General features: G+C 34.3%; 1 protein-coding gene across 1 annotated transcript in view; it reads right to left on the bottom strand.

Moving 5' to 3' along the window:
- Window positions 1-7,014: 7,014 nt before the first annotated feature.
- Window positions 7,015-13,748, bottom strand: part of CFAP47 (cilia and flagella associated protein 47) — a 431,032-nt gene continuing 424,298 nt past the window's right edge. Inside the window, 1 exon segment of the mRNA XM_082377789.1 lies at window positions 7,015-8,185. Coding sequence (XP_082233915.1) covers window positions 7,973-8,185 — 213 coding nt within the window. The 3' untranslated portion in view covers window positions 7,015-7,972.

Below are 13,748 nucleotides of genomic sequence, written 5' to 3'. Positions count from 1 at the left end.
AGACAATTCTAATGCATACTAGGATTTGAGAACCACTGCTTTTATAAGCTTACTATAAACATTATCATGCTTTGCTTTTGACTCATACCAATAAGTCACAAAATTATCAGAATCAAACCCATGTTCTGAGTTCCATATACATATATTCACCTGCTAACTGGCCATTTCAATATAAATGTCCTTTATTTACCCATCTTCCTACCCCTTTACTCTATGTAGTCCCTTTGCTGAGAATGTATTCCCACCAACATTTGTTCCCACATTTTCTGTCAATCCCCAACCCAATAATCCTGAGCTCCAACCATTGCTTACTCCTGGACATGCTATGTACTGTCACATTTTTATGCTTTGGCACATGTCCCTGCTCCCAGTCTGAGAGGCCACACTCTCTTTCTATACCCAGAAGACAACGACTCCATTAATATCCTGGTCAAATGTAATGTCTTCTGTGAAGCCTTTTCTTACTCCCCAGCCAGGTCCCCACCTCTGTCTTTCTACACCAAGGTCTCAATCACAGCATTTTCCATGTGGTCTGGAAACTACCTATTTACACCAGTCAGGGAGCACTTGCAGGAAGGTCTGATCAGTGCTCATTTGTTTTTATATCTCAAGGTTCAGTACAGAACCTAGCTTGGAGTAGTACTCAGCATGTGCTTATTAAGTAAGGGCATAAACACACAAGTGAATTGATAGATACTTGGCCAACATTCACAAATTCCAAATCAGCATATGTATTTTTTAAACTGTACAGTGTCAGCTTCATATGGAACTTTCAGAATCTCAGAAAACTCTTACATTCCATTCTTCAGAAAATTCACATACTAATGAGCAAATTGAGATCCTCAAATAAGAAACTCCAAGTAAAATGTTTTAATGCTTTTTCATATTTCTTTTTAAATATGAAGCTACAAATATCAACAGCATGTTCTGTGTCCTCTAGAGTTAAGAAAGAAGTTTGTGGACACTGTTAGCTCTTTATCTGGTTACTCCCCCTACTGCTCATGTAACTGCTCTAGTCTCTGAATTGATTTGGTGCCCTTCGATTTTTTTAAATTGAAGTATAGTTGATTTACAATACTATCTATGATACAAAACTATCACTATAGTGATAGTTTCAGGTACACAGCACAGTGATTCAGTGAGTGTTTTCTGAGTATATTCCATTATAGCTTATTATAAGATACTGAATATAATTTCCTACGCTCTACAATAAATCCTTGTTGCTTATCTGTTTTATGTATAGTAGTTTGTATCTGTCTGCTTCTGCTTTGTATGTAGATTCATTGGTACTATTTTTTAGATTTCATATATAAGTGATATCATGTAGTATGTCTTTCTCTGACTTACTTCACAGAGTAAAATATTCTCTAGGAACATCCGTGTTGCTGCAAATGGCAATATTTCATTCTTTTTTTATGGCTGAGTAATATTTCATTATATATATATATATATATATATATATATATATATATATACACACCACATACTCTTAAGCCAATAATCTGTAGATGGGCACTTGGCTTGTTTCCATGTCTTGGCTACTGTAACTAACTAGTGCTACTATGAACACTGGGGTGCATGTATCTTTTCAAATTAGAGTTTTCATCTTTTCCAGATATATGCCCAGGAGTGGGATTACTGACTTATATGGAAACTCTTTTTTTAGTTTTTTAAGGAATCTCCCTATTGTTCTCCATAGTGGCTGCACCAATTTACATTTCCACCAACAGTGTATGAGGGTTTCCTTTCCTTCACAACCCCTCCAGCACTTAATATTTGCAGACATTTGATGATGGCTATTCTGAGTGGTTTGAGGTGATACCTCACTGTGGTTTTGATTTACATTTCTCTAATAATTAGTGATATTGGGCATCTCTCTATGTGTCGTTGGCCATCTGTATGCCTTCTTTGGGAAAATGTCTATTTAGATCTTCTGTCTGTTTTTTCATTGCATTGTTTGTTTTTACTGATACAGAGTTGTATGAGCTGTATGTATATTTTGGATATTAACCTCTTGTTGATCACATAGTTTGAAAATATTTTCTCCCATTCCATAGGTTGTCTTTTCCTTTTGTTGATTGTTTCCTTTGTTGTGCAAAAGCTTTTAAGTATGAACAAGTCCCATTTGTTTATTTTTGCTTTTATTGCTTTTGCCTTGGGAGAGTGATCTAAGAAAATACGGCTATGATTTATGTCAGAGAATGTTTTGTCTATGTTCTCTCCTAGGAGTTTTATGGTGTCATGTCTTATATTTAGGCCTTTAAACCATTTTAAGATTATTTTTGTGTATGGTGTGAGGGAGTGTTCTAATTTCACTGATTTACAAGTAGCTGTCCAGCTTTCCCAACATCACTTGCTAAGGAGACTGTCTTCAACACCACTTGCTGAAGAGACTGTCTTTTCTCCATTGCATATTCTTGTCTCCTTTGTCATAGGTTAATATACCGTAGCTGTGTGGGTTTGTTTCTGGGCTCTCTGTTCTATTCCATTGATCTATATATTTGTGCCAATACCATGCTGTTTTGGTTACTGTAGCTTTGTAGTGCAGTCTGAAGTCTGGAAGGGTTATGCCTCCAGCTTTTTGTTCTTTTTCCTCAGGATTGCTTTGGCAATTCTGGGTCTTTTGTACTTCCATATAAATTTTAGGATTATTTGTTCTACTACTTCTGTGAAAAATGTCATGGGTATTTTGATAGGGATTGCATTAAATCTGTAGATTGCTTTGGGTAGTATGGCCACATTAACAATATTAGTTCTTCCAATCCAAGAGCATGGGATATCTTTCCATTTGTTTGCATCATCTTCAAGTTCCTTTATCAGTGTTTTACAGTTTTCAGCACACAGGTTTTTAAACTTCTTGGTTAAGGTTATTCTTAGATATTTTATTTTATTTTGATGCAATTTTAAACAGGATTGTTTTTAATTTCTCTTTCTGATATTTCATTATTAGTTTAAAGAAATATAACAGATTTCTGTATATTAATCCTGTATCCTACTGCAGTAATAAAAAAATAAAATAAAATAAGGGAATACTATGAACAATTATATGCCAACAAATTTCACAACCTAGAACAAATGGACAAGTTCCTAGAAACATACAGCCCACAAAACTGAATCAAGAAGAAATAGATAATTTAAACAGACCAATCATTAGAAGTGAAATAGAATCTATAATTTAAAAACTCCCTAAAAACAAAAGTCCAGGACAAGATGGCTTCACAGGCGAATTCTATCAAACATACAAAGAAGAACTTATACCAATCCTTCTCATACTCTTCCAAAAAATTGAAGAGGAGGGAACACTCCCAAAGACATTCCACGAAGCCACCACCACCCTGATACCAAAACCAGACAAAGAAACCACCAAAAAGAAAATTATAGGCCAATACCTTTGAAGAATATAGATGTGAACATTATCAACAAAATATTAGCAAACCAAATCCAACAAGACATAAAAAAGATCATACACCACAACCAAGTGGGATTCATCCCAAGTTCACAAGGATGGTTCAGCATATGCAAATCAATCAATGTGATACACCACATCAACAAAAGAAAAGACAAAAACCACATGATCCTCTCAATAGATGTGGAAAAAGCATTAGACAAAATTCAACAGCCATTAATGATAAAAACTCCTACCAAAGTGGGTATAGAAGGAACATATCTCAATATAATAAAAGCTATCTATGACAAACCCACAGCCAATATAATACCAAATGGTGAAAAGTTGAAAGCCTTCTCACTAAAATCTGGAACAAGACAAGGATGCCTACTCTCACCTCTTGCATTCAACATATTATTGGAAGTCCTAGCCACAGCAATCAGACAAGAAAAAAGAAATACAGTTATCAAAATTGGAAAGGAAGAGCTAAAACTGTCATTGTATGCAGATGATATGAGGCTAGATATAGAAAACCCTAAGGACTCCACACAAAAACTACTAGAATTGATAAACGAATTCAGCAAGGCAGTAGGTTACACAATTAATGTACAGAAATCGGTTGCATTTCTTTATACCAAGAATGAATGGGAATGTAAAAAAAATAATACCTTTTAAAATCACACCCCACAAAATAAAATACTTTGGAATAAACCTGACCAAGGAGGTGAAAGACTTATACGCTGAGAACTATAAAACATTAATAAAGGAAATTAAAGATGACTCAAAGAAATGGAAAGATATCCCATGCTCTTGGATTGGAAGAATTAATATTGTTAAAATGTCCATACTACCCAAAGCAATCTACAGGTTTAATGCAATCCCTATCAAATTACCCATGACAGTTTTCACAGAACTAGAACAAATAATCCTAAAATTCATATGGAACCATAAAAGGCCCAGAATTGCCAAAGCAATCCTGAGGAAAAAGAACAAAGCAGGAGGCATAGACCTCCCAGACTTCAGACAATACTACAAAGCTACAGTAATCAAAACAGCATGGTATTGGCACAAAAACAGACATATGGATCAATGGAACAGAACAGAGAGCCCAGAAATAAACCCACACGCCTACAGTCAATCTTCAACAAAGGAGGCAAGAATATACAGTGGGAAAAAGACAGTCTCTTCAGCAAGTGGTGTTGGGAAAGTTGGGCAGCCGCATGTAAATCAATGAAGTTACAACACGCTTTCTCATCATACACAAAAATAAACTCAAAATGGTTTAAAGAGTTAAATATAAGACATGACACCATAAAACTCCTAGAAGAGATCATAGGCAAAACATTCTCTGACATAAATTGTACCAGTGTTTTCTTAGGTCAGTTTCCCAAGGCAATAGAAATAAAGACAAAACTAAACAAATGGGACCTAACCAAACTTATAAGCTTTTGCACAGCAAAGGAAACCATAAACAAAATGAAAAGACAACCTACAAAATGGGAGAAAATATTTGCAAATGATGCGACTGACAAGGGCTTAATTTCCAAAATATATAAGCAGCTCATAACACTCAACAACAAAAAAAACAAACAACACAATGAAAAATGGGCAGAAGACCTAAATAGACATTTCTCCAAAGAAGACATACAGATGGCCAATAGGCACATGAAAAGTTGCTCAACACTGCTAATTATTAGAGAAATGCAAATCAAAACTACAATGAGGTACTACTTCACACCAGTCAGAATGGCCATCATTAAAAAGTCTACAAATAACAAATGCTGGAGAGGGTGTGGAGAAAAGGGAACTCTCCTACACTGTTGGTGGGAATGTAAGTTGGTGCAGCCACTGTGGAAAACAATATGGAGGTTCCTCAGAAAACTAAAAATAGAATCACCATATGATCCAGCAATCCCACTCCTGGTCATATATCCAGACAAAACTATAATTCAAAAAGATACATGCACCCCTATGTTCAAAGCAGCACTAATCACAATAGGCAAGACATGGAAACAACCTAAATATCCACCAACAGATGAATGGATAAAGAAGATGTGGTACATATATACAATGGAATAATACTCAGCCAAAAAAAGAATGAAATCATGCCATCTGCAGCAAGATGGATGCAACTAGAGATTATCATACTAAGTGAATTAAGTCAGAAAGAAAAAGGCAAATACCATATGATATCACCTATATGTGGAATCTAAAATATGACACAAATGAACCTATCTATGAAACAGAAACAGAATCACAAACATAGAGGACAGACTGGTGGTTGCCAGGGGGGAGGGTGTTGAGGGAGGGATAGAGTGGGAGACTGGGGTTAGCAGATGTAAGCTTTTATATATAGAATGGATAAACACCAAGGTCCTACTGTATAGCACAGAGAACTATATTCAATATCTTATGATAAACCATAATGAAAAAGAATATATAAAAGAAAGAATATATAGATACGTATAACTGAATCACTTTGCTGTACAGCATAAATTAACACAACATTGTAAATCAACTAAACTTCAATAAAAAATATTGATTAAGAAATTTTAAAAAACAATAAACTAGAGAGGTGGATGGTTAATCTTGTATCCTGCTACCTTCCTGAATTCATTTATTAGTTCTAATAGTTTTTGTGTGGAGACTTTAGGGTTCTCTACAGAGAGTACCATGTCATTTGCAAACAGGGACAGTTTTACCTCTTCCCTTCCAATTTGGATACTTTTTATTTCTTTTCTTGTCTGATTGCATGCAAGGACTTCCAACACAATGTTGAATAGAAGTGAGAGTGGATGATGCCCTTTGATTTTAAGAGCCACTGATATTCACAAGTGCTGGACTAAGAAATGATCTAAAATATACAAAGCAACAGTTTCCTCTCCCTGAATCCTTTCCAAACACCTTTAGATTCTTAGAATTTTATTCACTATTCAGTTTTGTCTACTTGTGCTGCTCTTGCCCCATTTTCATTTGGACAAATAATAGTTTGCACTGACATTTCCAATTACAGATACCTCTTCTGAAGAAGGTAACATCCAGGATAAGATCTGAAACATGACAATCTAGCATCACAATTTTAAGCATTTTTGAAATGTTCACACATGACATAGTTAATAGCATGTCTCCCAGGTTCTCATTCACACTCCCTTCTCTGACTGAGAAAAGTCAAATCCAAATGGACTCTATTCTGGGTGTCTAATTTCAATTACTGGAGCATTTCAGATAGGAGAGCAATTGTGACTCTCAGAAGGCTCAATATAAGGAGGTTTAAGATTATTTAAATATTACGCATTACCATAAACAACAAAATATAAAAGCAATTAGATCTCTAAGTATATTAACGGCTAATGCGATTCTACTTTCTTAAGGATTTGGAGAGGTTTTATGAAGCCTTTGTCAGAAATATACTCAGAGACTGACACCACCCCTCCTCAGAACAGCACAGCAGAGGAAAGGACAGACAAATGATCTATGACTCTATACTCAAAGAAACATCTTCAGAGGGCCAGAGAACAAGAAGGGCTTTTAGAATTTTAATTTTAATTCTTCTCCTTTCCAGGATGGCAAATCTGTGGTACGTGAGCCTCCACTCTCCTCTACTTCAATAACTGCAGACAAGATTAACACCATGTGAAGAAATTATGATCAATCCATTGACAGTGGTTCCTAGAGGTCATTCTTGGCCGAGTACAGGGGTTGCCAAATTTTTTCTATAAGGTACCAGAGAGTAAATATTTTAAGCTTTTCAGCTATATGATTTCTGTCCACTTAACTTCACCTTTATAGCACAAAAGCAGCCACAGACAATATATTAAAAAATGAATGTGGCTGTGTTCCCATAAAACTTTACTTGTAGACAATGAAATTTAAATTTGATATAATTTTCTGGTGTTACTCAATATTCCTCTATTGATTTTTTTCAACCATTTAAAAATATAAAAATCATTATTTGCTAGTAGGCTGCACAAAGACAGGTGGTAAACTAGACTTAGCTATAGTTTGCCAACTCTTGTTCCTAGTACAGTTGTTTTATTTTGCACACAAGGAAATAGGGCACAAAAAGGTAAGTGACTTGTTTAAAATCACATGAATGACCTCTGGCAGAGCTAGTCATTTTGTGTCAAACTGTCTTAAAGATGGTCTAAATTGGCTCTTTATTATTATATTTCCCCTCAATGATAAGAACCAAGTGACATACTCTCCTTTAAGAAAATAAGCTTTCTCCTGGATCATTTTGAAATATATCTTTATTATTTAAAGAGTCAGTATAGGATCATATGGAGTATATACGCTTATGTGCATGGATTTGTAAGTTGAAATCATTTTTCAGTTTTACTACAAATGTACTCCTGTTCTTTAAAAGTGAACTAATCCCAGTATTTGCAACCAGTCCATTTTATAACGCATACATAACTCAAAAATTAAGTGTAACATATTCAGAGAATAGATTTAGTCGGTTTCACAAAAAGAAACTATAGAAGGCCTATTATACTTGAAATAGTTTTCTTAAGAAACGAAATAATCTTCGTGAAAATATATTCAATTCTACTTAAGACCAAGAAATATTTTGGGAAAAACATTTTTTTATTTATTCTTCAACATCAAAGGAGCACCCTTGATGGTAGAGGATACCCCTGTCCTTGTGATTTGAGCATTTTCATAGATAAAATTGTGCCGGTGAGCTGGCTTTTTGTCAAACATCTTGTTAGTAGTGTCAACTTTGGCTTTTACATTCACTGGTGGTATGGTAACTTGAGGTAACCCATTAATATCATACAACCAGTACATATCTGCTGTCTGGAAACAAAGAGAGGAAGAGATTTTATATGCAATATCCAGGGACTGAGAAAAATGTAAGAAAAAGTTTACCAAATTAACACCTTCTCTCTTCTCCATGAAAGGTACAGGAAGGGCACAAAACTGAAACTGCACTGATAATAAATAATTAACATGGAAAATAAATTCAGGAAAGCATTTGGCTTTATGAATTAAAAACTATTCACTAAAAAGTCTCTCGTACTTAGAGGTCTGCCCTCTGGATGAACTAAGCATCCATCTGATCTAAAGGGAAGCCATCTACTTGGTTTGCATGAGACCACTGCCCAGCATAAACTATATGTAATGGAAATAATACGTCACAAGATTTATCTATGGGAATTTCAGTGTGGCTATAGAACTGACTGGTAAATATGCCAAGCTTCTGTTTTTTAGATTATGAAAGCACATCACTAATATAACTATTTGTAATTACTGAGCATGATGCAAACTCATTAATGACAATCATAATCTAAAACCAGGTCAGTACAACTTATACAGGGATTTACTTAAAAATCCTTCATTTCTTCTGCATTTTTGTACAGAATAGCAATATTGAGTGAGGCAGTCTAGCATTTTCTGCACATTTATGTTCATACTTAAATCCCATCACTCTTACAGAGTTTTCTAATGCTACCTGTGTTTATCTAGGCCATCTTCTTCACATAAGAGTTGTACCATGTACGTTCATTCAGGAGACGTTCGGGCCAAGAGAATACTGCAGTAACATCAGGGTTTAATGTGTAATGTGATATCTATCACCGAATGCTAAGTGCAGGAATTTCTTGCCACTGGAATGGCCCTGTTTTAAAATCGTAACTGGCTCTTTTATCCAGTGCTCATAGTAGTTAAGTATTCAGGATCAACAGCACAAAGAGATGGAGAGATATACCACATTCTTGGATTGGAAGAATCAATATTATTAAAATGACTCTACTACCCAATGCAATCTACAGATTCAATGCAATCCTTATCAAATTACCAAATGGCATTTTTCACAGAATTAGAACAAAAAAATTTTACAATTTGTATGGAGACACAAAAGGCCCTGAATAGCCAAAGCAATCTTGAGAAAGAAAAATGGAGCGGGATGAATCAGGCTCCCTGACTTCAGACTATACTACAAAGCTACAGTAATCAGGACGTATGGTACTGGCACAAAAACAGAAATATAGATAAATGGAACAGGATAGAAAGCCCAGAGATAAACCCACACACCTATGGTCAACTAATCTATGACAAAGGAAGCAAGGATATACAATGGAGAAAAGATAGCCTCTTCAATAAGTGGTGCTGGGAAAACTGGACAGCTACATGTAAATGAAAGAAATTAGGACACTGCCTAATACCATACACAAAAATAAACTCAATGGATAAAAGACCTAAATGTAAGGCCGGATACTATAAAACTCTTAGAGGAAAACATAGGAAGAACACTCTTTCACATAAATTGTAGCAATATCTTTTTTGATCCACCCCATGGAGTGATGAAAATAAAAACAAAAATAAACAAATGGGACCTAATCAAATTTACAAGCTTTTGCACCACAAAGGAAACCATAAACAAAATGAAATGACAACCTACAGAATGGGAGAAAGTATTTGCAAACGATGCTACCAACAAGGGATTAATCTCCAAAATACACAAACAGCTCATGCAGCTCAATAACAAAAAAACAAACAACCCAATCAAAAAATGGGTGGAAGATCTAAATAGACATTTCTCCAAAGAAGACATACAGATAGCCAAAAAGCACATGAAAAGATGCTCAACATCACTAATTATTAGAGAAATGTAAATCAAAACTACAATGAGGTACCACCTCACACCTGTCAGAATGGTCATCATCAAAAAGTCTACACACAATAAATGCTGGAGAGGGTGTGGAGAAAAGTGCAACCCTCTTGCACTGTTGGTGGGAATGTAAATTGGTACAGTCACTATGGAGAACAGTATGGAGGTTCCTTAAAAAACTAAAAATAGAGCTACCATATGATCCAGCAATCCCACTCCTGGGCATATACCCAGAGAAAACCATAATTCGAAAAGATATATGCACCACAATGTTCATTGCAGTGCTATTTACAATAGCCAGGACATGGAAGCAACCTAAATGTCCATCGACAGATGAATGGATAAAGAAGATGTGGTACATATATACAATGGAATATTACTCAGCCATAAAAAAAAGAATGAAATAATGCCATTTGTAGCAACATGGATGCAACTATAGATTATCATACTAAGTGAAGTAAGTCAGAAACAGAAAGATAAATATCATATGATATCTCTTATATGTGGAATCTTAAAAAATGGTAGAAAGGAACTTATTTACAAAACAGAAATAGAGTCACAAATGTACAAAACAAACATGTTTACCGGAGGGAAAGGGGGGAGGGAGGGATAAATTGGGAGATTGGGATTGACATATACACGCTACTATATATAAAATAGATAACTAATAAGGACCTACTATATAGCACAGGGAACTTTACTCAATACTCTGTAATGACCTATATGGGAAAAGAATCTAAAAAAGAGTGGAAATATGCATACGTATAAGTGATCCACTTTGCTGTACAGCAGAAATTAACACAACATTGTAAATCAACTATACTCTAACTTAAAAAAAATGTCTTTCTCTGTGCTATACAATAGGTTCTCATTAGTTATCTATTTTATACATAGAATCAATAGTGTATATATGTCAATCCCAACCTCCCAAAAATAAATAAAATAAAATTGATTAACTGATAAAAAAATTCAAATAATTTTGCAATAAGTGATGCTGTGTGTGTTTGTATACATATAGTATATATAATCCAAATATAAATATATTCCTAAGAAGTTGTTCATGTCCTTTGTTTCAATACTTTAGATAGTAATAAGAACATATTTATTTTATAAAGATTAAATATTACAGTTCTTATATCTATAGTTAACTTTCTTCCAATTGTGAAAAGAACTCATGTTTTTGAAAACATTTTAAAGATATAGCTCTATATCTTCTATACTCAATCTCCCTTTGAAAATATAAATAAAAAAGCAGAAGTGAAAATAATATAAGAATAAACCAATACCTCCATGTAGCTAATGTGTGAAAGAATCACTGTGCTGATTCTTATAAAATAATGCCAAACTGACAATTATACTCAACTATTTATTTAAATGAATTTTAAAAAACAAGTATTTTTTAAACAGATGTAATTTCCATATTTAAATAATATCTCTCTAGTTTGAAAAGGAATCAACCAAAGCCAATGAACTCATGGAATAAATTCCCAAAGCTATGTTTTAAAGGGCACATTCTTATGAATGGAAACAACATTAGCTGATGTGGCCTGTACCCAGGTACATCCCTCAGACGTTTCCATTTCATTGCCGCCCAATTTCCAATTGCCAGTATCTGCACCTCTTTGACTTGAAGTTTTTCAGAAACTCCAGAAGGCTTCTGTGCTGCCAGGGAATTAACAATTCCTGGGAACATTCCTCAATCAATGATTGAACAGTAGTAGTTGGTGTATAAACCCTCCAACTCCCTGGCCCCCTCAGGTGTGAATATTCTGAGGTGTGAGTTCCACATGATTTCCCAGAGAACTCCCATGGCTTTAAATTCCAGGAGCCCACTCTGGTAATTGCCTTGATAAAAGCACCCTTTATTGGTTTCTATTCCTTCTGTGTCTCATATCCTGGCTTCTCTACATCTGTTTCCTGTGATCACATGGTAAATATGCTACATGGACTTGAATCCTTATTTCAGGATCTGCTTATGAGAAAATACAAACCAAGATATATATATATATATATATATATATATATATATATATATATATATATATATATATATCCCACAGTTTCATGGCAATGGCCAATTCCTTTAAAACCAATACATATTACTTATGCCTATGCCTAGCTATGTCTCTAGTTATACCAGGTCCCTCTACATATAAATATTTCTTTTGTACAAGCCTTATATGTTTTATATTGGGTAATTCTGATAGCCCTCAGAAGTTTATATAAATTATTTAAGATTCATCATGTCCACCATGGAAGTTGAGTGGACTGTCGACTCTCTTTGAGTCACACTGCTTTTTGTAATACTCTGACCAAGTTAACTTAAGTCTAGCAAAGCTATATGCCTTGTATAACAGTGGGGAAGAGACACTTTTTAATCATTCTAAATATGGTTTAATTGAAAGAGAACTTATGAAGCTTGTTAACATGGTTGTTGAAGTTTGTATAGGGTAATATTTAACTAAACTGTTCTTAAGAATCCTACTTTTTATTTCCAAGTAAAGCACAATGAAGACCATAGGTTTCATATATGTTACAAGTATTAATTGACTTAATGCTTAAAACCAACAGTTTACAAAAGATAATAATGTAAACAATAATTTTTATTTAGATAATGAACTAACTTTTAAAATTCTTCACATTTATCATGTGAGACATCATGGTGTTATCATTAATAGCAGGGTTTTGGAGTCAGATAGACAATGTTTGAACCATGATTTCAAAATCATTGATTTGATATATATATAATAACCTTTATGAACCCCAAGGGCATTATACTTAGCATAAAAAGCCAATCTCAAAAGGTTACATATAATTCCATTTATATAATATTTTAGAAATTATGAAATCAAAGAGATGGAGAAAAGATTACTAGTTGCCAGGGGTAGAGAGGGAGTTACAGTATTGGACATGACTAGAAAGGGTTAGCAAGACATAGTTCCCTTGCTGTGATGGAAGAGTTCTCCATCTCACTTGTGACTGTAGTTATACACATCTATACATGGGTTCAAACTGTCTAGAACCAGACATGCACTCACACACACACACACACACAAACACACACAAATGCATGTGAAAAATGTAAAAAATAGAATAAGGTCTCTAGCCTAGTTAACACTATTTTGTTAAGTTAATATCTTTGTATTGATATTTTACTACAGCTATATAAGATGTCACCATTGGGAGAGCTGGGGGAAGGATTCATAGGACTCTGGGTACTATTTTTATGTCTTTACATATTTATTTAAATTAAAAAATATGAGATTTATGAGTCAATTGAAAATTTGAACACTAAATGGATATTTGGTATGTACTGATGTTAAGGAATTATTGTTAAATTTTAGATGTGATAATGGTATTACGGTTAAGATTTTTGTCTTTTAGAGATTAGTAGAAAATACTTGCAGATAGTAGGATGTCTGGCATTTTCTTCAAAATAATATGGGAAGTCAGGAAGGGGGGTGGGAATATATTTGAAGCAGGAGTGGCCTTGAGTTGATAAGTGTTCAGATGGGATGATGAGCACGTGTGGATTAGTTATTCTCTCCATTTCTACACGTATTTGGAATTTTCCATAATAAAAATAGGATCAACAAAATAGTGACTTCTTAAATCCAAATAGTGATTTCTCAATTTTCCCCGTATATACTTTATCAAACTATATTACTTCAGACTAAATGAAAATGTTATATTCTCAGTTGATCCTATATACTAACTTATTCTTTCACAGAAACCCTTCAATTCTGCTGC

Source organism: Balaenoptera borealis (assembly GCF_965194805.1).
Source record: "Balaenoptera borealis genome assembly, chromosome: X".
In the NCBI taxonomy this organism is placed as follows: Eukaryota; Metazoa; Chordata; class Mammalia; order Artiodactyla; family Balaenopteridae; genus Balaenoptera; species Balaenoptera borealis.
This window is presented reverse-complemented; position numbering and strand designations above follow the sequence as displayed.